Source organism: Melanotaenia boesemani, chromosome 22, assembly GCF_017639745.1.
Source record: "Melanotaenia boesemani isolate fMelBoe1 chromosome 22, fMelBoe1.pri, whole genome shotgun sequence".
NCBI classification, from domain to species: domain Eukaryota; kingdom Metazoa; phylum Chordata; class Actinopteri; order Atheriniformes; family Melanotaeniidae; genus Melanotaenia; species Melanotaenia boesemani.
In genome coordinates, this window is record NC_055703.1 from 536,071 (window position 1) to 562,856 (window position 26,786).

At 41.8% G+C, this 26,786-nt stretch overlaps 2 protein-coding genes and 1 pseudogene across 2 annotated transcripts; 1 reads left to right on the forward strand and 2 right to left on the reverse strand.

Annotated features, from left to right (window-relative positions):
* Positions 1–230: 230 nt before the first annotated feature.
* On the reverse strand, positions 231–11,403 carry psmc6 (proteasome 26S subunit, ATPase 6). Its single transcript, XM_041975390.1, has 14 exons — positions 11,256–11,403; positions 10,858–10,937; positions 8,737–8,776; positions 8,456–8,508; positions 8,227–8,294; positions 7,990–8,104; positions 7,411–7,498; positions 5,500–5,561; positions 5,297–5,420; positions 1,956–2,017; positions 954–1,074; positions 806–886; positions 660–731; positions 231–581 (listed from the first exon to the last, which is right to left on the reverse strand). The coding sequence occupies exons 1-14, from the start codon at positions 11,356–11,358 to the stop codon at positions 463–465; spliced, it is 1,188 nt and encodes a 395-aa protein (XP_041831324.1). The 5' UTR covers positions 11,359–11,403; the 3' UTR covers positions 231–462.
* An 832-nt stretch (positions 11,404–12,235) lies between these two features.
* Positions 12,236–21,189, forward strand: LOC121633411 (annotated as a pseudogene).
* Positions 21,190–22,213: 1,024 nt separating this feature from the next.
* Positions 22,214–25,987, reverse strand: ndufaf4 (NADH:ubiquinone oxidoreductase complex assembly factor 4). Its single transcript, XM_041975393.1, has 3 exons — positions 25,811–25,987; positions 25,606–25,700; positions 22,214–22,977 (listed from the first exon to the last, which is right to left on the reverse strand). The coding sequence occupies exons 1-3, from the start codon at positions 25,947–25,949 to the stop codon at positions 22,681–22,683; spliced, it is 531 nt and encodes a 176-aa protein (XP_041831327.1). The 5' UTR covers positions 25,950–25,987; the 3' UTR covers positions 22,214–22,680.
* Positions 25,988–26,786: the final 799 nt, after the last annotated feature.

A 26,786-nucleotide genomic window follows, 5' to 3' on the forward strand; every position in this document is an offset into this window, starting at 1 on the left:
ATACATGAAAAACATCATGCCTTCTTTGATCAGTTCTCTGGTCTCACATGAGCCATACTGCTCAACATCGCCACCCCCCATGTTTTCTGGTGGTACTACACCTTTTTTACGACCAGCTACACATCTACAGACTGAAAACTGACAGAAATGTAGATGTAAAGGACAGAAGACGGCCAGAAGGCTTCATCTGTAGACATATTTAACGTGTTTAAAAAAGACTTGGACACAGCCATCGTTACATGTGATGTATATTTGAAAAGAAGAACTTATTTATACAGGTGTGAGGAGAACCAGCACAACTGGCTTGGTTGGTGTGGTATAAAACATGAGGAGGACCAGACTAATGACTGGAAACTGTTATGAAGTCTGGAGATGATGAACTTTTTCTACAACAGCTTCCTCAATCTTTTCTGGCTTTCAACCATAAAACAAAAACAAGATGAAGCAGACACAAATGATTGTTTATACAGGCTTGTAGTCCAACTTAGACTCCAGCTTCTTAGAGTCGGCCACCTTCCTCACGGCCTTCATGAAGTCTTCCTGAGTGACGTACTCGCGGTCGGAACGGATAGCAAACAGTCCTGAAAGCAGACAACGGCTGGTCATGAAAAAACAAATCCTAGGAACAGGACTAATGATGTTTCTGGATGATGACCCACCTGCTTCTGTGCACACATTCCTCAGATCTGCTCCATTGAAACCGTCTGACAACTTCACGATGGCTTCAAAATCTGAAACCAGATGAGAGTTTACAGCTGAAGCTGCTCCTGAATGACGCTGAAGATGCAGAACATCGCCCACTTACCAATCTCTCCGTGCTTGGTGATGGGACTGGAGTGGATCTTCAGGATGTCCAGCCGAGCCTGCTCATTGGGCAGCTCGATGTCTGAGGAGAAACAGGAAGTGAGTTTCTGTAGCTGCAGAGAGCTGAGAAAGACAGGAAGAGCTCTTACGGATTTTCCGGTCCAATCTGCCGGGCCGCAGCAGCGCCGGGTCCAGAGTGTCAGGTCTGTTGGTGGCCATGATCATCTTCACCCTGTGTAGTGTGTCGAAACCATCCATCTGGTTCAACAGCTGACAGGAAACAAAAGGTTACTCTGAGCACGCTCAGTGAAGCTCAGCCACGTAACCCGAGGGTTACGTCTAGATTCACTCTGAATGGAATGTGAATTGTTTCGTGTTTGAGGGAACAGAACTGATCAAACATGTCATCATAAAAGATGCGAGAACCAGAACCAGACATGGTTCATAACACCGACACCAGCCAGCGAGTCCAAAGGTTCATTCACACCGTGGTACTAAAAAACCAACAGTCCATGTAAACACAGACCAGAACCAGATCCCAAAGTAGAGCCAGTTCTTTCTGTTTGGACCACCAGTGGTGTGACCTGGCACCAAAAACCTGCTACACTAGAATCGACTGTGGGTCCAGATCAAAACCACTGACATCAGGATCTGAGTGGCGTCGTGGAGACCACCAGACCGGCTGAATGTTTATCATGACAGAGCTGCTTCCAGTCAGTAGATTTTACGTTTTACTGCCATGCTCACCAACATTCTCATTCATTACAATGTTTAGAGGAGGACGCAGGTTCAAGTCCCCAGTGACCACAGAGATGACCCACTGTGGCCCCCTGAGCAAGGCCCTTAACCCTCCAACTGCTCCCTGCATGTTGGACTGCTCCTAAACATGGCAGCCCACTGCTCTCTAGTCAGATGCAGAGGCTGATTTCTCAATCAGAGCTAATAAAGTAAAAATAATAACTGGTGTTAGCGTTTATGACGGTTATCAGTCACGGTTAATTAACTACCACTGATCAGAGTTAACATTGGTCACAGTCAACTTAGACCAAACTGGTCCCAGGGCTGGTGTTAGAACCAGTTCTGGGTTGGTTCTAGCTTCTCTGGTAGTAAGTGTTAAATGTAGAACATTGTGGTTCTGAGACTTCAGGTACCTCCATCAGAGTCCTCTGGATCTCTCTGTCGGCCGACGTTCCTTCAGAGAAGCGACGGCCTCCTGCAGGACAAGATTTCAGAAAAACATCAGAACCTGGTTGCTAGACACAAGCTGGTGATGGAAAACCTGATTATTCACCTTTACAACCACGTAGAACTGGGAAGGATGGAGCAACACTGCTGGTGTTCACTCTGGTTCCGAGTTTCAGGGGCTGCAGGTGTGTTTCAGTCACAGAGTACCTTCACCTACATGTGACCAGGCTGGTAACCAGCATGAGGAGGAGGAACCAGCTGGTCCGGCTGTGTATGGATTGTGTAGTTTTTTGGGTTTTTTTTTTTTTTACTTCTTTTTGTGGAAGAAATCAGTCATCCAGCCCCCCCAGAAACTCTCCACAAGAGTGAACACCAACAAAATATAACAGGGGGTTCTGGGACATTCCTGGAGGACGTTCCTCCACATGTATCAGTGTTCATTCAACAGAAGCACCGTCCTTCCCAGGTCTACCTGGTTGTAAAGGTGAGTAATCAGACTTTCCACCCATGTATAATACAACACTAACTGGGATAATTAAAAAGAAGAAATAATTCACCAAACACTGATTTCCGATACGCCGGCCGGTCGACATTTCGGGCTGATATTTGTGTTGTTTACTAGTACGGCATGATTTCCAGACAGGCGTCCACAGGCAGCTCTGTGTTCATGCAGCAGCTGATCAATCAGTGATCAGCTGATATAACAGTTACCTTCCACTGATCTATAAAGTCAAATAAGAGTTTCAGTAGAGTAAAAACTCCAGTGAGTTCTAACTCATCTTGTTTTATTCTATGAAGTCTAGAAGCGTCTCTAGCAAAGCTGGGAGAAAAGACGACACCTGCAGCAGGAGACCTGCTCTGCTCTGGTTGGGACTTCTAATACTGGTTTTAGCTTCATAGTAAGTTTTTCTTAACTTCTTTCCACGTGCTGCTTGCCGTACGACGCCAGTGTGTATGCGGTGGATACGACTGTGATGAGGAGAGAAGGCGGAAATATTTCTGGCTTATGATCTCCGCTGGATGTTCCTCTGCCTGCTAACTGCAGAAACCCTTTGACAGTTTTTATTCCAGTCCAGTATGATGTAAAACACAGCATGGATCCATCTCTGCGTACCCCCCTTTACAGAATACTTCTACATGATCTGATCCAGAACGTCAGGAGTAAATAGAACAGCGCGGCGAAAATAACCACCTGTGGCCAGAAAAATGTCATATTTCTTCTCTTTACATATTAAAAATATTAAAACTTGTTTTATTAAAAAATCATGTAGTTCTAGGAAAAGTGAGGGACCAGCAAGGCGTCATGATTTTATTTGACAGTTATTGAATATGCACATTTCAAAACGGTCTTGGCCGTTCTAATGTATAAAAACAAAACTAAGATTTGGTACAGAGATCTGTTCATCCCTGCAGATTTAACTTGAAGGTGAAGTCAACAGTGAGCTTTTCTGTGAGGTGCAGATGAGAACAGCAGCTGTTCCCTCGTCAGTGCTTCTCTAAATGCTCGGACAGCGGTACCAGCTGACCGTTTCCTCCATTATAACCAGCAGCTCCTAAACTGGAAGGATTAAGAACTTTCAGAACTTTAATGTTTAATTTTTTTTTGTTTGTTTTAAACAAGGAGACTTCTAAAATTATTATTGTCGTTTTATGATGTAAATTGAGGGAACAAAAGCAGTTTCTGTTCCAAATATCAGCTCAAGACAACCAGCAGTCCGCATCGCTCGATCCCTATTCCAGACCCCTGGTGCAAGACTTATTTGGAGGTTGTCAGAACCGTTCCTGCTTCATGTTCTGTCTAGAGGTGGGACGGCTGCAATGAAATTATTAAACCGTTATTAACACTGATCTTTAGAAGGAGGAAGAAAGGACCTGGACAAGAGCCCTAAGTTGTGTCAAACTAAACTAAAATATTTTGGAAACATGAGAAATTAACATGTTTCCACAGATGACACAACCATGGTTACATAGTCACTCTGGGACATTCAGACCTAACAGGCTGCTAGACTGGGCACCTTCGAGGCCTATTCAGTTGAGGGCTGTGAAATTCTTCCGGTCTGAGTTTGTTTTCATGTTGCTCTTGAACGAACCAGACTTTTTAAGCAGCAGATTCTCACCGGAGGTGGCGCTGCATCAAGAACTACTGAAGACGTGATAACCGGTTCATCTACTGCTAATGCAGGACAGCTTGTGTTTCCATTAGAGTAAAACAGGCATCAGATACTAGCGGTCTTGGTTTGATTCCTAAACCTGGATGCGAGACATCTGCGCATGGTAGGGCGGGCACAGTCGGTTATGTGCACGCACAGACGGTCCGGGCGCTGCACTTCTATAATGTCTAGTTCTGCCTTCTACATTCCTGAACGTTGTGTTATTCATTAACAGATTTTTAACTTTAGTACTTTCTTCTGAATCTGTCCGCATCACGATGCACCTAAAAGCCAACTTTTCCTCCATCCTGTCACAGTCCCTGCTTAATGTGGGCGGAGTCAGTAACACAGAGCCAGCCAGTGTGACGGTGGGTGCTGCACACATTGTTCTGGCCATTTTTCAGACCAATCAGAGCTCTGTTGGCTGGGTTGGTACCAAAAGCCCCGTTTCCACCGAAGGGGGCGGGTCTGCACGCATTTCTTTGTGTTACCACACGTGAAAACTGGGAAGGGTACTCTAAAATCAGACCCGCCCTACTTTGTTGGGACCTTTCTCTTGGGGTACCAATATAACCGACCCAACCCAAAAGGGTGGAGCTTGTCACACTGCAATCCGTTGATTGTTTGAGGGGGAAAAACGTCCCTTTCCATGCAACCTGGCATAAAAACAAAGCAGGAACAGCTCCTCGTTCAGAGCAACACATTTTCTTTTTCTTGATTAAATCTCTGTTTAAAATGGCGTCACGAAGCACCGCCAAGAAGAAAGAACACAAACTGGTGGATGACGCCATCCTCCTGCTTTGTTTCTGAGTCGTGTTCTGGTTCTACTCTAAGGAAGGCGCTGCGATGGCGTCACACTGTTACGTAGCTGAGGCATCTTTCGCTATCCGCCTGATGCTCCATCTCTTAAGTAAGGATGCAACGAGATTGTAGTTTACAAACCATATCCGTACCATAACCGCCCCGATCCACACCTGCTAGTGGAAACAAGGCTACAAAGAGCATCAGAAACATGGTATTACCAACAGTGAAAAACTACAAGAACCGGGCCGAACTGAAGCAAGTGAAATACCGACTGTAACCAGCAGAGAAGCTGATGGGGAAATGTGAAGACTGAACAGGAAGAACAGAACCAGTGCCGACCCCTAGACACTCACCGATGGCATCGATCTCGTCCATGAAGATGATGCACGGCTGGTGGTCTCTGGCGTAGTTAAACATCTCTCGGATCAGACGAGCACTTTCTCCAATGTATTTATCCACGATGGAGCTGGAGACCACCTGCACAAGCCACACAGTCAGCTAGCTGGACTCGGTGGGGAGAATGACCCAGAACCAAGGAAACAGAGTAAACACTCACCTTCAGGAAGTTACAGTCCAGCTGACTGGCCACGGCTCGGGCCAGAAGAGTCTTCCCAGTTCCTGTTTCAGCAAAGACAAGAGGAACCATGTTTATTATTATTACAAATGTTTCTTTACTAAAAGTCCAAGATATTTTTAGCTAGTTTTCATCTGTGATTGTTTTGTTTTTTTATGTGGAAGAAAATGCCTGTAGCAGCTGGAACTTTTAATCCCAATATCAACCAGTCTGTAGCAGCTTTTAATCCCAGTATAAACCAGTCTATAGCAGCTTTTAATCCCAGTATAAACCAGCGTGTAGCAGCTTTTAATCCCAGTATCAACCAGTCTGTAGCAGCTTTTAATCCCAGTATAAACCAGTCTATAGCAGCTTTTAATCCCAGTATAAACCAGCGTGTAGCAGCTTTTAATCCCAGTATAAACCAGTGTGTAGCAGCTTTTAATCCCAGTATAAACCAGCGTGTAGCAGCTTTTAATCCCAGTATAAACCAGCGTGTAGCAGCTTTTAATCCCAGTATAAACCAGTGTGTAGCAGCTTTTAATCCCAGTATAAACCAGTCTGTAGCAGCTTTTAATCCCAGTATAAACCAGTCTGTAGCAGCTTTTAATCCCAGTATAAACCAGCGTGTAGCAGCTTTTAATCCCAGTATAAACCAGTCTGTAGCAGCTTTTAATCCCAGTATAAACCAGTCTGTAGCAGCTTTTAATCCCAGTATAAACCAGTGTGTAGCAGCTTTTAATCCCAGTATAAACCAGTCTGTAGCAGCTTTTAATCCCAGTATAAACCAGTCTGTAGAAGCTTTTAATCCCAGTATAAACCAGTCTGTAGAAGCTTTTAATCCCAGTATAAACCAGTCTATAGCAGCTTTTAATCCCAGTATAAACCAGCGTGTAGCAGCTTTTAATCCCAGTATAAACCAGTCTGTAGCAGCTTTTAATCCCAGTATAAACCAGTCTGTAGCAGCTTTTAATCCCAGTATAAACCAGTGTGTAGCAGCTTTTAATCCCAGTATAAACCAGTCTGTAGCAGCTTTTAATCCCAGTATAAACCAGTATGTAGCAGCTGTCAGACTGGGAGGTAAAATGATGTAAAATGAATGTATGAATAGATTTAGCAGCATAAAGGTCGACCAGAAGAAGAAAGCAGAATTTATTACTAACAGAACTTTGTAGAAATAACACACAGATCAACAGTGACCAAACCTTTTCTCATCTCATCGTTCTCTCAAGTTTTGGCTTTCAGGAGAAAAAATATTGTTATTGAAACAAACACACAACAGAAACTATTTCCATGTTTCCACTTTTTCCTCATTTCCAGTTATTCCTGCTACTATTTACCTGCTATCCTCACTAAACCAACTCCAGCTCAGCTGCTTTGTGGCGCCACCGTGCATCAGAAACGTCTTCTTGGCTTTATTCCAGCCATAGAGGAGCATTATTTTTCTTATTTTCACACACACATAGAACTTTCTGCTCACTGGTTGATCTTTGGCTGCTCCTGATTGGACGTTACCGTCAATCTAAGCTCTCTGATTGGTGGAAAGTCTGACAGGAAGTGGCTTCATCATCATGTCCAGGTCTAAATAGAGGTCTCTTAGCAACATAGTAGTGATGGTGATGTTGTTATGATGCAATGTGATAAATAATGCTGTTATCATGGATCATTGTGGATTTACCAGATAGAGTCTCTGAATAAAACTACATTTAGTGGCTGGATTGGAAACCTCCTGGACGGGATAGAAATGCTGGAAAACTTCTGTAGATCATCTAAAGGGTTAAATATCCATCACATTTACCCCACAGAGCTACACACCACCGCTCCTGAGACGCTGGTAATAATAGAGTGATGGTGTTCGGGGCACTGTTGAGCTAGCAGAGTGTTATGGGTTAAATAAGTGATGATGTTACTGACCTGGAGGTCCATACAACAGGCAGCCTTTTGGAGGGATGATGCCCACCCTCTGGAAGAGCTCCGGGTTGGTCAGAGGCAGTTCGATCACCTGATGAAAATACACAAAACACAGATGAGTTCTTTCAGACCTGAAAACAGAAACCATCACCACCATCATCATCATCATCACCGAACCTAAGAGAACCTGTTTCATTAGGAAATGTTAGAAAGACAACAGGAATTTTATTTCCACTCTCTGGGGTTAGGGTATAATTAGTAGTTTTTGTAAACTTTGGATTTTACCTTTATATTTAACCTCTTAGGCCCCAACAGTCTTTGGGGGTTTTTGGTCTAAATTGACCCAAAAAAAGATTATTTCTCTGTCATTTAAGCTCTGTGTAAACCATGTTGGTATAAAAATAATTGAATATTGGAATAACAGAATATCGGTTGGAGATGATGAAACTGTTTTCAGTAGAGATATCGTTTGTGTTCATGCCGTGGGATGAACAGGTGGAACCAGGACTTTTGGATCAAGTCCAGCATAACCTGGGAGTCCTGCAGCTGTTTGGACCTCCAGCTGATGCGGACTTTTCGTACCTCTCTCAGCTCACGGATCTGCTCAGACAGTCCTCCAATCTCAGAGTACGAGACGCTGCCGGGGTCCTCATGGGACATGTTGTAGACCAGAGGATCCACCTCTCTGGGGAGGTACCTGAGGAGGAGTACAACAGACAGAAGCTCTGGTTCAGCAGGGTTTATTTTCTGGACTGTGATTCTGGCTGCATCATGTGTGTGAGCTGCTGGACTCTCATCCTCTAACAGTCTCTAACTTACCTCATTATAGTGAGAGTAGTCATGTCCAAAGCCACTCTGGTACCAGGTTTCAGCTGGGACTTGTCCAACTGGAAAGAAAATATTTCACATCAGGCACATTTTCACACCTCAGTCAAGGTGTGTCAAGGTAAGCTGACAATCACTGCATTAACTACAAATACATAAAAAGAAATAATCATAAAAATAAAAAAATTCATGACCGTGTTTGCCCGTCTGTGATCAGACCTACCTGTCTGCGACATCCAACCACATAGCGCGGCCCGTTGGTGGCTTTAACGATGACTAAAATAAAGAGAAAGTTGAGATGAAGCAGATGTTTTACTCAGACCGGCGTTTCTGGCAGCTGGTTCTGAAGTTACTGTAGTTCTGCTTTATTTGTGCATCAGCTGAAACAGCTGTTTGTGAGTTTCTGTCCTAAAAAAGCTTCTGAATGTAAGATGAATCAGAGTAAAACAGAATTTGTGATCTGAAGCTTCCAGTAAACCATCAGGTATCTAACAGTAAACTTACATTTCTCTTCGGTCAGCTGTTTGAGCACCTCTCCAACAATCTGCAGGAAGAGATGTTGTTAATGAGGACAAAATAAATCCAAGTTCATCCACATTACAAAACATCTCATTTACAGGCAAGACCAAGTTAACCTACAGACGCTTAAACAGCTGTCAAATATAGTGAGTAGCTGTGTGGAGCAGGTCTGCAGTTCCAGCAGGAAAAGCACTTTAATCAATATTTAATAAAAAAAGAAAAAAACATCAAACTGACATACAATGACAGAAACAGCTGAATTAACTCAATGACCTGATATGTACATTAAAATCAACCTATAAATAAGAATCAGTTTCCAGAGACAGGAGGACGGAGGAGGTCCGGGCAGATGAGACACTGCTGCTGCTGTTATCGTTCAGAAGTTTTTTATTACCAGGTACTGATTTATTACAAATGATGTGAAACATAAGCAGGTGTGCTGCTATTATCCTAAAAATATAATACACACTACTGGCTCTGTGCGGCCCACCGCAATCTGAATTCTTTCTGTTCCACATCACAAAACTGATATGAATGAACATAAATACACGTAAATGTCTCAGAAAGGTTTCTGGTCTAAATGGACAAAGAGCCATCAGCATCATCCATGTCTCAGGTTACCATGGTTACAATCTTGACTATTTATATTTATTTTTAATGCTTTATTGAAAACATAAGTCAATAACAAAATAGTTTAAATAACAGAACTGAACACGGGGGCTTAAAATAATAATAACTAACAGCAAAATAAAAGTCAAATACAAATAAATGACCAAACTAGATGGAAAATAAAAATCATAAACTACTTCCACTGTATTTTACATTAGGTTGAGTTTAGAATTTAAGAATTTAATAGACTCAGGATATTTTTTAATTTCACAAGAGAAAACAGGTAAAAAATACTTATTGTAAATATATTTACATTTAAGAACATAAAAGTTAGATTCATGATATAGCTCGTTTTATTTATGAATTTATTTGTTTTGGTTGATGAAAATCAAAAACAAAAAAAAAAAAAAGAGAAAATTATTTTTCAGGAGAACAAACATATTAGACCAGAATTTTCCAACATAAGTCCTGAAAAAGTGAGCAAAAATTTCAGATTAATTATATATATATATACACAAAGAACAATGGTATTCTATCATACAAGAGTTTTAAACATTGAAAATATGTTTTTAATTCATTTTCAAACCCAGCAGCAGAGAATAGACCGTTATTCCTTTTTTTTTTACAATGATATAATATTTACCTCGGAGGAAAACTATATTTACTAGTTTTAGGCATTTGTGAGGGATAACTTCAATATAAAACTGTGTTTGCAGAGGTTCTAATACAATGTCATGACCAATTTTAAACCAGGTAACAACCTCTTTCCAGAATTTTATGGAAAAATGGCAAGAGAAAAATAAATGTTCTATAGTCTCGCTTCCCTCCCCACAAAAAACACATGGCTCCACTTCAAAATTAAACCGCTTCTTTAGAGTCACAGCAGCAGGGTAGTAATTATTGATTATTTTAAATTAAGTGTCTTTGACTTTGAGAGAAACTGAAAGTATTTCTTTCTGCTTGTTGCTGGCAGAGGCTGATCTGAGAGGATCGATATAAAATAAATAAGGGGTATGTAAAAAATGCTGGATTGATTCATGCCCTTGTGGACTCACATATTAAAATAAATTAGCCTGAAATGAGCATAATAGAGCCACTTTAACATATCTATAAAATGAGCTTTTTTCACAGTGTATAACTACCTAAACTGTTGAAATAAGACAGAAATGGGGAGCAGAGAGTTGTTCTAAAGATTGGCTGAAAGAAAAACAGAACATATCTTGCCTACCTACACTTGTTTGAGTATGATCCATATTTGTAACAGGAACAGAAAAGGAGACGTCAGAAGGAATAGCATCCTTTACAATAAAGAAGTCTCCGGGATTCAGGATAAGCTGTGATAAATTCTGTGTAGCTATAAGCTGTCCATCAGGCTGACTGACTGATCAAGGTAAGATTATTACTGAGGCTGTTTAATCTTTATGAAAAGTGAAACTGCTGCTGTGTATCAGGTGGATCATGGTCGTTGTTGTGGTGCTTCTCTGAACATTTTCTTACCTGTCCAACACTCTGAAGAGCCTTCAGGTCATTCTCTGACTTCTCGTACTGTTTGGTTTGTTCTCTCAGCTGCTCTCTCACTGCAAAAGACACAATTGCAAGCTATCGCGTTAGCTGTTAGCATAATATACAAAAACAAATTCAATCCGTCCCAATAACCACCGACGTAATCTGTCAATTGAAGTCCTCGTCGGTGTATCACCGGGCTGTAAACGGTGTTTGTGTCCTCCTTTAGGGTACAATTGTGACGGTTCATTAATGGAAATGCTAACTGCATGACAAAGCAGTAGCTAGTTGCTAAGCTAACCGCTGAGCTAACCGATAAACAACAACACACGGTGACAACAAACAAACACAGCCAGGCTAAATCACAAAACTCAGACTTTAGATTTTCTTACATTCTTTTAAACGTCCGTCGACTTCTTTATGTTCCAGTAATTTTTTCCTGTAGTCCTGCAGGGCTTTTTCTCTGGTGTCCGCCATGATGCTGCAGTGAATCATGGGAAACTGCAGCGTCACTCTACTTCCTTTGGTTTTTACAGCATGTGACATATTTGGTGCTATACTGCCACCAACTGGTCTGCAGTGTGGATCGGATCGGATGTAGATCGCTGTTTCACGAAACTGAGATAAGGATTAGATTCCTGGTTATCATGGCTAAATTTAACATTGATTCGGTTTCACAGAAGTAGTAACACATCAGTTACCAGGTAGGTTGATCCAGACCAGGGGCCAAAAGTAGGATTTAGACATCCAGGATGTATAACTAAGCTGGGCTCATCCAATCCAAAACAAGTGTCCAGACTGCAGACTTAATTTGTTGCACAAAACGCAAGCCAGGATGAGCAGACACGGATTCATCAAGCCAGGTGAAACTTTTCTTGGATAGGTGCGCGCTCGCGGCTTCCTCAAACAGACCCTCTTGATCCATCACTGATCTACAATGGCAGCAGGAGCGGTGTACTTCTCTCCGTCGGAGCAGGACATCCTCCCAGAAGTCTGTCAAGTAGCAAGTACCTAATAAAAAAAGAAGAGGTTCAAAAACAAAGAGAGAAAGCGTAGCAGCGTGTTGCAGACCACCTGAATGCGTAAAATACACAAATACACTCACCACTCCGCTGAACCATCCCATTTACAATCTACACAGTTAACTAACGTCTCAGAAAACGTAGCTGTCTGAGATGTCGACTCTACGACGTCAAGGATTTTATAGGATTGCAGGAGAAATGAGAGGAAAAGTGTTAACAGTCATACTAGGAGACTCACTGCTTTGTGTTACAGGTTTCTCCAGTGGCTTTACTGGACTGCACCTTATCTTCATCTTATTAACATTTATTTTACCAGGCAGGCCATTAATAACACATTCTTATTTACAATGGTGACCTGGCTTGTGCCAGAAAGAACTTGCAGGACAGAAAAAAGGAAGGAAAAAACAAACATTGAACAGTAATGCACATAATTTTGAAATAAATCATCATACCAAAGTAAAATTCCTCTGAGGTCCATCAGGCAGATTTTGTGAACAGGAAATCATTTTACAACAAGACTTTTCGATAATGTCCATTAATGAAGACTGCACATTGCTTGTGATGTGTATTAATTGGTTTAATAGTCTACATCACAGCAATGTTGTGGCAAAGTGGTCTGGTTCAGTCCTTAACTCCCGGGTCTTCTGCATCAGGCAACAGATAGCTTAGCTTCATGAAAATGGATCAAATTACACGTAACTGATGCAGAAGACGAACGAAAATGTCTGTTTGCGTATCCACCTCTGCATCGAGCATAAATGGGCCTTTAGCCTGGTTTGTCGTTTGTAAAACCAGTTGAAGCAGGATGCTCTGACAAAGCTGGTCAAGCCCTGCTATCTTCTCTTCTCCTGGTTAACTGAATTCTGCTGTTGTGAAACAGGCCCTAGGACTTCTAAATGAACAATAACTAGATTCTTCAACCTAATTCTCCTCAGATTCGGAAACAAAAATATCATGACGTCTCACTAAAATTTCTCTTTTAAATTGAACATCTTTTACATTTAAACTCAAATTCTTATCCAACATTCCATGTTCCCTGTTCTTATCGGTCCCACCCTGCCCCATCACTATCGGATGAGAGACAGGGTACACCTGGACAGGTAACCAGTCCACCGAAACTCACCCTAGGAGAATTTAGCACCACCAGTTATCCTGATATGCTTTTGGACTGTGGGAGGAAGGCAAAGAAGCTGGAAAAAACCTGAGGAGGTCAGACAAAGTCAGTGAGCTTTGAAGTGTCCAGGAGGGAATTCCTGGAGCACGGTGGAACATAAACACATCTACCTAGCTCCGTATTTGGTCAGTTAAACAGGTACAGTCTGGAGAAAAGCACATTATAAAAGTTATTGATTGGTATTAAAAACCTTGGAGACCTGACTATAAAGAACCAGTGAAGTGTGTTGGGTAGAGAATAAACACAATGATAAACAGTCAGATGATGAAGGAGGCATATAAACAGTGTCTGCTTGTACGAGTCTTCTTCTAACAATACAGTTAAAAACAAGATTTATTTCCGTTATAAATCTCTGAAGTTGTGTTGTGGAATTTTTCTTTAATAAAGGCTCGGTGAGAAGTTAAGTAAAAGTTTCAATAGACAAGTCTTTCGTTGTGATCAGAATAAACAGTAGAAGACAGGGCAGCAGTTGTAAGGTGTGTTACACAGGTCCAATGGCATGCTCCCATGCTGGCAGTTAGGTCTTACCTGGCAATGACCCACGAGCCAGGCTCGATCAGAGCCAGACACTGCAACGCCATCATGGTGCATCACATACATCACAGATACGATGAGCGCATGATGTCAAAATAACTGGGTTAATATTAAAAATCTAAATCCATTACAGTTGTCTCATGTCACTTTGCTACCTGTTCAGTTCCACTGGCTCCTCATCCCCTCCAGAGTATCTGGAGATCTTGGTTTTCACTTACAAGCACCAGCATACATCAAAGAGCTTTTACATCCGTATGTCCCTAGCCGGTCCCTAAGGTCATGTGACCACGGCCTGCTGGTTGTACCTCGTACGAGGCTAAAAACTAAAGACAACAGAGCCTTTTCATCAGTTGCACCAGGACTCTGAAACTCTCTCCACTTTAGTTTTAGGTCTGCAGACTGGAGCTTTTTGAAGAGCAACTCTCAGGATGCTGGTGATGGATCAATATTTACTTGTTGACAGAAACCTTTTCCTCTTCAGAAAGAATATCACTCTGCCTTTTGAGGACTCAACATCACTGGTGAGAATCCTAGAAATACCTCACTGCTCAACTTTGACCGTGTTCTTCTGTTTGTAATCATTATTTTGAATAATTTTCAGGAGTTTTTCTCCAAGAAGACGGTCTGCTCTCTGTTTCTGTTCGGCTCCCACAACAAGAAACGACCCAACAATCTCATCTTTGGTAAAGTCTCGGAGTCAGGAAGCCTGATAAGGAGTGAAATTTGTCTCATAACTGTTACAAATGTGGGATTTAATGGTAAAATAGACATTTTTAAAATGAATTCAGATGTTAGGATTTTGTGGGTTAAAATGACTCAAAACGCCCCCAACTGTTTCAACCCCAGTTTTTTCGAGCCTAAACCTGATGTAAGGCAACCGTTGGGCTCTCATCTACATAATGTGAAAAGGAAAAATGTCTCCACATACGAAGGGCGCGAGCCCTCACCTTCAGACTTTTACTGAGTTTCTACGTTTTTCTCAGCATTTTGTTTCTAGGGTCCAGAGATTGTCCTTATAAGCCTACAGAAGTAAAACCGGGCTGCTGATCCTCATGAGGTTGTAGAAAGGAGGACAGTTTCCGGACTGAAATATAGCTAATATGCATGTTTATAATATACACTGTTCACATGAGTTTCTCCACCATAATGGAGATTCTGATGGGTTTTTGTCTGCCAGCCATCTTCCCCCCGGTTCTTCTGCTGTTCCAAACCTTCAGACTCATCATACTACCATAAAGCCTGGTACACACATAAGGATTTTTTTAATCTTATCTGGTCGAGACCTCACTTGTGAAGATAAAAAATTAGGCATCATCCTCATCTATAAATGAGTCCGTTTTCATCTGTAATCTCTCTGTTATTTGTTCCATATGGTATATTTCTTGCAGTTTGTTCTTATATTGAATAATGGTGGGGGGCTGAGGTTTAAGCCAGGAGATGGTAATCATTTTCTTAGCAATTAGGAGTAATATTTCTAATAAAGGTACATTACAGTTTAATCTGAATCTATTAGCGATTATTCCTAATATTGTAAACTTCGGCTCTAATTGAATTTCTACCTCTAGACAACTTTTAATTTCCCTTTGTATATCTTTCCAATATTTTGTTAATTCAGGACAGGCCCAGAATATATGCGTGTGGTCTCCCATACGTCCACAGCCCCCTAACACTGATCTGAAGCTACACCAAATTTGGAAGTTATGAGGGGGGTTCTAAAGAATCTGACTGTAATTTTCTATTCAGACTCTCTTAGGTTTGGACTTTTAGATATTTTATGTCCTACCCTCAGTGTCTGTCCCCATTCTTCATTATTGTATTCATTTCCAATTCCCATTTTCTCTTAATATTCAATGTATTTGCATTGCCTTCTTGTTGTAGTATTTTGTAGGCATGAGATACATATTTACTATTAATTGTTTTTTTTTTATTCCTGAACTAAGAAAATGTTCTGTTTTGGAAGGTGGGGCCTGTAGAGACATCAAATAATTATGTTTATGTAAGAAATGCCTTAGTTGTAGATATTTATAAAAATCTTGAGTTGAGAGATCATATTTTTGTTGGAGCTGCTGGAAAGACATCAAAATTTCCATTTTCAACCATTTGACCCAACATAATAAGGCCTGTTTCAGTCCGGTTTCTAAAATCAGATCTTGGAGGAAATTCTGGGTTATAATGTATTTTTATTAATCTGCAGAGTGTTTGATTTTGGAAGATTTAATACCTTTTTAATATTTGACCATATAGAGAAAGTAGTTTTAACCCATTTATTTGTAACTTTTTCTTCTTTATTGATCACGTATCAGGATTTATAAAAGGAACTGTATCAAGAAATATCTCTGAACAATCACCTTGTTCCATTCTACACCAGATCGAATCGTCCTCTTGGCAAATCCATGTTAACATTTGCCTAAGTTTAGCAGCAAAATAGTCATTTTTAAAATTTGGAACATTCAATCCTCCAAGTTCTTTAGGACTCATAAGGGTTTTAAGTCTAATGCTTGGACGTTTATTCGGCCAGATAAATTTTGAGAGCCTTTTGTTGAGCATTGTAAATATAGACATTGGGATTTTTATAGGTAAGGACTGAAACAGATAAAGTAATCTTGGCAGTATATTTATTCTAATTGTTTCTATCTTACCCACAAGTGAGAGAGACAGTATTTCCCATCTTATAAGATCTTTTTTTATTTCATCCATCAATTTACCATAGTTAGCTTTAAACAACTGTGACCTTTGGAGGGTAATTATAATTCCAAAATATCTAAACCCTTGGTGAGTTTCTCTTTAAAATACAATGACCTTAGAATTCTGTTTCTGAATTGTTTGGATGCCACACATATGATGTTCAAATGCAAGAGGACATTATTGAAGGAAGAGCTGTAAAGAAAGAGAGAAAGGGACAAAGTAAGAGATGAGACAAGAGTTAAGATCAGACTGACTCTCACTAATTGGAGAGATCTTGGAGAAGAGATGGGATGAAGATGATGCCAGATTAGCCGTCGTCGGGGAGAAAATCTGACGGTTAAATAGTGGAGCTTTAAAGAAGGATGCTGAGTCCTCCTCAACCAGCTGCTGTTACAGTAACTGTAAGGTCTGTTTCATCTGGCCGTTTGCAGGTCGTCTATTTGACTTCCACATTCTAGACATGATTGAACTCGGCATCAAGACGTTTGTCTCTCTGAGTGAGATCAAGGTAATATCTGTTATCATGCCAGGTCTGTACAGAAACCAGAAAGTTTCCTCTGTCATCTCTTCACTCTGCTCTGTAATGTTCTGACACATCATCTCAGTGTCCAGAAGGAACCAAACCCATGCTCGTGTTTGCAGGAGAAGCTTTTGAATCCGACAACAAGCACAAATGGCGAGAAGAGTCTGCTGATAGGTATGCGGTTCTGATGCTGATGGATGCTGACCTGGAGTTAGTCCGCTAACGCCAGACTCTCTGCTTCCTGTCCCATCCTCAGACTTCCTCAGGCCCACCATGCCTGCAGTCCGACTGGCCGGTTTGGAGCACGTCCTGCATTTCAACGACATAGAAGGGAAAATCTCCCTGCACAGCTACAGGTACAGAAGTCAGATGGTTTCCCTGCTCATGTCCACAGCAGAGCTGCTGATGTTCTGTGTGACCACAGGTGTCTGTTAAAGAAGTCCGGGTGTCGGACCCTGAGGATTGAGCTGGAGGAGGTCGGGCCGTCTTTGGACTTGATTTTAAGGAGAACACACCTGGCGTCAGATGACCTGTGCAAGCTGGCTCATAAAGACCCTAAAGCCCCGAAAGTAAGAACAACCTGGACATGTCTTCTCACTGTTTGTCTCAATGGAGGATTCAGGAATTCAGAAAACTCAGTCTTTCGAGTTTTCAGGAAACCAGGATGTTTAAGGATGTGTAAAGAGAATAAAAACTAACTTGGTCTGTGTCCCGTCATTCTGTCAGAGCAGCAACAGCAGAGGTGAGAAAAGGTTTGGTCACTGTTGATCTGTGTGTTATTTCTACAAAGTTCTGTTAGTAATAAATTCTGCTTTCTTCTTCTGGTCGACCTTTATGCTGCTACATCTATTCATACATTCATTTTACATCATTTACCTCCCAATCTGACCGCTGAGAAACATCATGTCTGATGCTGACTGGGATTAAAAGGGATAAGATTTTATATACAGTTAAATAAAAAACAAAACAAAACAAACAAACAAAAAAGGTTTAAGGTTTAATTACCTTTCACAGCTGCTGAACCCACAAGAAAATACCAAAATGTCCGACTCTGTTTTAAGAAAAACTTCAATTGTCAGTTTATCCTGGAGGTGGCGTCAGAGGACAGACAATAAAATGAAGTCTATTACCAAAAGGGGAAAACATCAAAACTTGTGTTAAAAACGTGCTTTCCACCGACCAGGTGGCAATTTGTGGTGCTCTACTGGCACCAGTCAGGGTCACGGTGATGGTCGGTGGCATGTAAAGTGTGTGCAGCGTTCAAACACACACTTTCTGAGCTGCCATATTAAATACACACCTGTCACCTGCTGACACAGTTTTAAAGCTACAAGAATCATTTAAAATTATTCAGCTTAATTTTAATTCTTAAGAGTAAGTTCTTTAAGAACTAAGAAATAAAACATTTTCAATCAGATGAATCACAGCTTAGGAATTAATCATGATTAATCACCATTTATAACCTTGCCCGTTTTTACAGTATTCTATCACCAGAACGAGTCGATGCTACAAACGTGTTAACTGACCTTCCCTTGGGTAAACGTCAGATGTCCAAGTAAATGCAGCATGTAATGTGCTTCTATATGTTGTTCTAAATCATCTCCACCATGTTCTAGATAAAACCAGCAGATGTGATGACTGAAGCAGCCTAAACAGCCTAAAAACTGTCTATTGATGAAGAAACTCTGATTAAACTGATGATATGGATAAAAACAGCTTTTTCCTTTTATCACTGAAGTGTGAGTGTTTGTGCAGCAGTGATAAAAGTCCTACAGCAGCTTCACCCAAAGTAAACACCTGCTGATAAAATTTTTTTGTTGTTATTATTAGTTCAATATTTTATAAAAGTCTCATCTGTGCCCCCTTTTCCTGGTCAGTTCTCCTGCCTGGTCCCCCAGCAGAACTTTTCTAGACCCGCCCCTGCATAGCTGAAGTATAAACCCTGCATACTACCAGGCAGCTGCTGGGTCTGCTCCTTTACCGTCAGCCGGGCGACGACCCGGGAAGGAAGTGATGACGAGCGACTGAGGGAGAGCCATTAAAATGGGGAGGTGGAGGACCATAGAGTGGCCACTCCTGGAAAGGTTTTTTAAAATATGGGAAAAGTGCAGTTGTTAAATCCTCTTACTGGGAAAAATGTGGGTGTTAAAATGCCACCATTCTCCGCGAGTGTGGCGCACATGGGTTGTTCCATCTTGCCTCTAGACACCTCCACGTCCCACCATCATAACAGAGATGATCGATGTATCATGCCACGCATGCATTAAATGCGTTAAAAATGTCAACGCAATTATTTACATGAATTAGTTAACACTGTTAATGCATCATTGTTAATGCATCATCAACTTCTTCCTCCATCCCGGACTCATTAGGCCCACTTCAGTTTGCCTACAGGCCCAGTAGGTCAGCTGAAGATGCTTTCGCCTTCACCCTCCACCCTTTCCCATCTGGACCAGATGGACACACGTGAGAATGCTGTTTATTGACTACAACTCGGCATTTAACACCATTGTGTCCTCCAAACTCCAAACAGGCAGTGCGGATGGGTGGCACCACCTCCTCCACCCTGACTCTGAACACCGGCGTCCCCCAGGGCTGTGTGCTCAGTCCTCTGCTGTACTCCTTGTTCACGCATGATTGCGTAGCCACCCACAGCTCCAATACCATTGTTAAATTTGCTGACGATACAACCGTCATTGGCCTGATCACCGGTAATGATGAGATGGCCTCCAGAGTGGAGGTCAGAGGCCTGACATCTTGGTGCCAGGACAACAATCTCCATCTTAATGTCAACAAAACTAAGGAACTGATTGTGGACTTCAGGAGGAGGCAGAGGGAGGAACATGACCCCCTTTCCATCAACGGGGCTACGGTGGAAAGAGTCAAAGCTTCAGGTTCTTGGGGTTCATATCAGTGAGGACCTCACCTGGACTCATCACACTGACCTTATTACAAAGTCAGCCAGACAGAGGCTCTTCTTCTACGGAGGCTCAACATGGACTCAAGGATCCTCTGCAACTTTTAAAGCTGCACCATAGAGAGCATCCTGACTGGCTGCATCACGGCCTGGAACAGCAGCTGCACCGCCCTCCACTGCAAGGCTCTACAGAGGGTGGTGAAAACTGCTCAGCACATCACATCCATGGAGGACCTCTATACCCAGCGGTGTAGGAGGAAGGCCACCAGAATCATTAGGAACCCCACCCACCCCAGTCACAAACTGTTTTATCTGCTACCGTCTGGCCGACGGTTTGGCAGCATTCAAGCCCGTCCCACCAGCTCAGGGACAGCTTCATACCGCAGGACATAAGACTTCTAAATGCTGTCAGCAGCAACGCCGCCTTTAAATAACATCTTCTTATTGCTTGTTATATATTTTACTGTAGAACTTATTTGTAGTATTCATACTTTTTGTGTTTGACTATTTTCATGTGGTTTATTTTCTTTTTAACATTATTAGGAGAACCTGAGATCTAAGAATTTCTCTGCCAATGATTATTGATGTAACTGTTGTGCAATGACAAATTCATTCAGTCATTTTGTTTGAAACTCATGTTGGGGGGGGTGGAATCTGTGGCGCTGTGCCACACATTGGTCTGTGTGGGAAACCCTGTGTATAACATATAATATCATATAAAAAGGCTTCAACTTGACTTTACATCTTTGAGTCAGCTTGTCTTTTATCATCAGCTTCCTGCTGATCTGTTACCACTTTTCCTTCAGTGAACTCTGGTGCACTTGACCTCCCCGTCTACTTTATCAGGTCCACCTTTGAGAACCGGGTCGGACACCTGCATTCCTCCAGAACTGCCTCATTTCTTGGTGTGATAGATCAGAGATGTTGGAAACCTTCCTCAGAGATTTTCTCCATACTGACATGACAGCATCACACAGTTGCTGCAGGTTTGTCGGCTGCATCCATCTTCCCAAATATGCCCAAATGCATTGAGATGCTGCCCTGTGATTGGCTGATTAGACATTTGCGTTGTGTAGTTAAAGAACAGGTGGAGCTGATAATGTGGACGGTGAATGCAGCTGATTGGTTTACATTATTTCATGAAGCTGTTTTTATAAAAATCATTAAAGTGTATCCATAAATTCTTCAAACTAACACCGCTGCTCTTTCACTTCTCTAGCCAAAGAAGAAGAATATTTCCCATGATGCCGTTGGTACAAGGTTTGGCCGGGTGCACATGCAGAAGCAGGATCTGTCCAAGTTGTAAACACGGAAGATGAAGGGTCTGAGGAAGAGGAAGAGCGAAGTGGTTGCTGAAGACCAGAGGGGGGGGTTAGTGTTAGGGTCTGGTCTCCAAAACCGCCAAATCAGAGCTGAAGCAGTTTCCTGATGCAGTCATGTGACGTTTTCCATCACTGTTTGAGGTCTCAGATAAAAGATCATTTATTTGTTAGATTCAATATAGTTTTTTTTTTCTAGTAAAATGTAAAAAGATACTTTAAAATGAATAAAACTATAGTTTTTCCTTTTCCTTCATTCTTCAACAGTCGCTCATCATTGTTAATATGAGTCAGCGCTTCTCTTCAGAAGGTATATGAACACGGTGGAAGATCAGGAAGATGAGTCTGATGATGGTTTTCTGTTAAGTTGATCCACAGAGACGTTTTCGATCTTATAATCTGTTAAATAAAACCTGGACGTTGGCCAGAGGAGAGGACCCTGTATCTTCAGTGTGTAAAAGCTTTGAGGTGCGTTCAGGGTCCGGATGCTGCTGCAGGAGGTCTGAAGATCCACCGCTGCTGTTTGCTCCTTGTTTGCTGTGGTCATGTTCAGTTTAACCTGCTGCCACGTTGTCATGGTTACACGCATATCACACCCACCCGAGAGTCTGAGGGTTATGAGGAGAACCTGATGGAGAGGAGGGCTTGATGAAGAGGAGGGCGTGATGAAGAGGAGGGCTTGATGAAGAGGAGAACATGATGAAGAGGAGGGCTTGATGAAGTGCTACTTCTCCTGCAGACTTTCAGCTGTGTTTCGGTGCTTTGATGCAGCGGCTGAATCAGGGCGTCCAATGAGCTGCAGGAAGCCGCGTGGCCCCGCCCACATCCCTGCGTTGTGTTTATAAGTGCAGCAGCAGCTTTTTGACGGTTCCATGCTGCACGTGAAGAAGCTGAACTCCACCTGATGGATGCAGCTTCACCCTGACTGGAAGTCGTTCTGTCTGATATTAAAAACCGCAGCTGATTATTAATTAAATGTTGATTTAAATTATTATCAAACTGACTGATGATGACGGAGGAGAGGAGCGTGATGGAGGGAGAGGCAGCCGGCTCGGAGGAGAGGAGAAGAAGAAGAATAGAGACTGCAAAGTAAATCAAAGGTAAATCTGGTAGCAATGTCTCCTCAGTTGGATGTTTTTTAGATTTTTTTAACAGGAATTTGGAAAATCAGACGGATTTCAGCTTCAACAATTTATTTCAAAATATGGCTGTCCCACCTAAAGACTGCAGTAATCAGTAATCAGTCATGGTCAACACCGAGGGAGAACTGCGGGAAAAATGGATGTTTTTTTGCTGTCTCCCGCCAGAACCCGTTCAAATCCAATCTTTTGAGGGCTTCATGAACCGTGACCGCGTGTCGGCGAGTTCAGGGAGTGTCGTAAGTCTCTTATTAACCCAATAAAAGTGTATCTAGACAGGATCACATACTGTGTCTTTAACTTGAATATGAGCTGTTTTATTTCAGGCTTGATCCTCTGGTTTGAACTCATTGAAATGTCCCGTGTAACATCTTCAGGTCAGAGAGCCTCTCAGTGTGTCCCAGCTTGTGAAGTTCATTAAAACCTTCCGATGCGAGACGCTGAGGAACATAAATGATGAGGTCATAGTTTCTCCGCTGACCGCCGCTCACCACAGCTGCAGACCTATGAAGCCTTGATCTGCTTGGCACTTCTGTTCTTGGGAGGAATGAGCTCAACCTTGAAGGGGATGAAGAAGTCTAAAATGGCTTTAGCGTCTTTCAAGTCCAGAGAATATTCCTGAGCGATGTTTTCAGGCGTCCACGTCTGTGGCTGGTGTTGGTAACTGCCAAGGGCCTTGACGGCCTCAGCGATGGTCAGTTTGCCTTTGGGGACGTCCGTGAGCTCCGTCATGCTGCCTGGAAAACTAACCCTGAGGGGCCTGCGCTCCGCTTTGTTCCTCACAGCTGGTTGCTTCGATGCCTGCAAGAAAACCCAAAAAGAAGAAGCAGATCAGCAGAAATCTGCTGTTTTCATTAAAACAGAGAAAAACAAGAAGAACCAGTAATAATTTATAGCTTCTTGTTCACTGAATGAGGAAGAAGGTGTAGTCGAACATGGTCCAAGAGTCAGGCCAGAGTAAAAAGCATCATCTAAAAGCATAGACTGTATAAAAGATATATATATATATAATCTCTTTTCTATTTTTGACCTGGATATCTGTTAAGTGTGTTTTGTATATATTATTTTGCATCTGACTCTTGTCTAGTTGTCATTCCATGATGCTGCTGTAACACTGAAATTTCCCAGTCTGGGATTAATAAAATATGTCTGATTCTGATACAAATAATAATAAAATATTCATAAAGAACTCAATTCTAAGTATTAAAGCTTCTGATTTAGTTTATTTTTGCTGAATGTTACTGGACACGGGGATAACATGCAGCACAGATCCCTGAGTAGAATGTGGAGAAGTTTTATGGAGACATGGCAGCGATACAGGATGAGGGATGCTTGATTCTTCACAGAGACACAGACAAAGAAAAATAACACAAAAGATTAGGATTTTTATTTTAGTAACATTTTTATTAGAATATTTCTGAATGCCACTGAAAAAATTGGCATGCATTTTGTCACCAGTTGCCATGGTGAATTCTTGGTATCGTCTTCTCTTTGTTTCGTTTTTCTGATTGGAAGGTGAAGCTAGCTCAACTGATGCTAGCCTGCTTCTTGCTTCCTGTTGGGACAAAGCCCTGAAAACCCTTTTCATGGATGTAGGTTTAGTTGTGTGTTGATGATTAATGCCCCCCTCCTTTTTTCCTGGGGGGCGGGTGTATGTCTTTTATTCCTAACATGGAAACTTGACATGTTTTGCTTCTTTCTGTGCTCTACTGTCTTTTCTGATGTGATTGTGATCTTTACAGGTCTGTCTCCTAATGGGGGAACTAAAGCTGAGAGGCTGAAGTGGTTTATGCTGATCACTTGTGATGGGGGTAAACGTGGTTTCCTTCTTTTTTTCACAGGTCTTTGTTCAGCAGTGTTGTTCTCTGTGAACAATCTTATTTCATGTTCAGTTACTTCTGGTGGTCCTGACTGAGAGGCGGGTGTAACTGCACATCACCTGTGGTGGGGGGTAAAGGTGTCTTCTTTGTCCTCATCTCAGGTGTTGGTTTGACTTCGGTTATTTTCTCAAAGGAACTAGTTCCAGGTCTAGTTACTTCTGGGCGGTGGGGCCTTAGAGGCGGATGTGGTGTAAGTTCTGGCGTGAGTGGCACGTTTTCTGTGATGGGGGGTAAAAGTCCATTCTTTGTTGTGATCTTGTTTCAGCACTAACTGGACCTGCACTACTTGTACGTCCAGCAGAGTCTTACGTGGACTTGAGAAAGAAAAGAAAATATAGTGTTGTGTCTTCCAATGAAATCAAGTTATAGTAGAGCTTAATTTCTACCACATAAACCAGATATTCATTCATTCATTCATTCTCTGTACCACTTTGTCCATTAAGGGTTGCTGGTAAGCTGGAGCCTATCCCAGCATTTAGCAGGTGAGAGGCAGGTACACCTGGACAGGTCACAGTCCATCGCAGGGTTAACACAGAGGGACAAACAACCATGCACACACACACACTCCTAGGGAGAATTTAGAGTGACCAATAAACCTAACATGTCTTTGGATGGTGGGAACCAGTGTTGTGTTGTTTTCGTCAACAATGATGATGAATTTATTCCGTTGATGAACCTTTTTTTCATGACGATGACGAGCTAAAATGGCAGTGTGGATGAAGGGGTTTGGTAGAAGCGATTTAAACGATATATGGACATATTTTAACTATAATCCATCATAATTTCTCTGGCAGATCAGGTCACGTTGAGCATGTGTTCCTCATCCTTTGCTCATATTTTGGACATGTGTGTGTTCAGGGTGGAGTTTTACACTTCACTTCAAATTCTCAGATATAAAGCCACAGTTACCAGAGTAAGGATGTTGTTGCTCTTTGCTTTTTAGGAGTAATTGATTCCACAGCTAGAACGTTTTCTGTGTAAAGCATCACCCTAAGTAGATCAGAAAGTATCTGCTGTTGGTTGGAAACCTTCTAAGTCTAAAAACATTCCTTTTAATTTTGTTATTGATGAAAATAACCAAACAAGCAGCTCACAATGTGTTGCTGTATGTTGAAGTTATAGACCTGATGTTTTCTTGTGTGACATGTTTGTATGATGAAGTCGGGCATGAATTAATGAAAAAAGGTGAAATATAGAAATAAAAGTTTCTGTCCAGCAGCAGGTAAGTAACACGGCAGCATTTCATCCCTGTTGATGGGAAAGTCTCGGCTAAAACTTTCAGTCTGGTAAAAGACCTGGTTATTATGTAAAAGCATTAAGGTTAACTTGTTATAACCTATCAACCTTGATTCCACTTTTTAATATGTATTAAATTATTTGTTTTTTTATTTGATGAAAACCTGTTTGAGTTCTTTTCTTCCACTAACACAAACTTGGAAATGACCCTAATGTGGCTAAAACTAATAAACATTTTCATCCTGAAGACTAAAACTAAGACTAAAACCGAGACGCTGCCACTAACAGCGCCGGTGGGAGGACCGGGTCTGACCTCTGTGGCCGCGGATCCTGGATCTGTGGACTCCACGTACACGGACCGGAGGTGGGCCAGCAGCGGTTCGTTCTTCCGATTCACCGAATCCGCCACTGTAACACACGCAGCACGCGCGCTTCAACAAGGGGAACATTTATCCTGCTTTTCTGGAAAGATCGCTGGTCAGCCTAAGAGGAAAAAGCTGCACCAGTCCCACACTCACCCTCGGACCTGCCGGCGCGCGGGTCACCCTCGGGCCCCGCATGTCGGGGCGCTGCGGTCGGCTTCTCCTTGGAAATCTCTCGTAAAACCCGGTTTTCAAGGTTAAAGTTTTGGAACATTCGAGCAACCCGTGCCCCCATGTTGATGAGTCCTGAACACCTCACTGTCAATAAAGTTTTTTTTATCGGTGGACGGCGAGCGAGAGTGTTCATAACGGAGAGCGAACAAAACAGTCAGCGGCGACATCGCGTGGTTGGAGGACTTTATTAATTTCTTTACAATGATCATTTTTGAAAAAAAAAAGAATAAATAATATTAAGCTACACAAGAATGAAATTAAATTAGAGTAATGTTTCTGTATTTAAGATAAGTATTTGTAACGTCACTCTGCCATGACGCATTGTTATAAATTAAAAAACAAGGAAACACTAGAAAGTTCTTCACCAGCACACATTTCATTGGCTGTAATTGCATTGGCCTCTTTCAATTCAATACTCCAATAAGATCTATAGCATCTCTAGTGGACACCTTAGCCAGATCAGGCTGATGTAAGCCAGCAAGTCAGAACTGATCAGGATTTTGAGAGTAAATGTAATTTTTTGTGTAACTTGATGAAAAAGAATGTGTATTCCTGTATGCACAGAATCTAACTGTTTATCTCTGGATGCAAATAAATTAATGCATTTTTAAGAGTAGCTTATACAGTAGGGAAACAGTAGAATCTATTTTATTTATTCATTTAAGTGAAAAATCTGTTTATTTCTTCCCAAACATCATTACTTGGAATATTATCCATTGTTGACACACCAGTTTGGCCCTCTTGTTTCACTATGGACTATGAGATTTGAAGCTAAGCACAGCTTCTTCAAAAGAGTCATCCGCCATACACACTGCTATAAAAATGTACTGTATTCTTTAGCTCAAAGGCACCAGTTCCAGACTGCACATAATCTGCACATCTCTAAATTTTCTAGGCC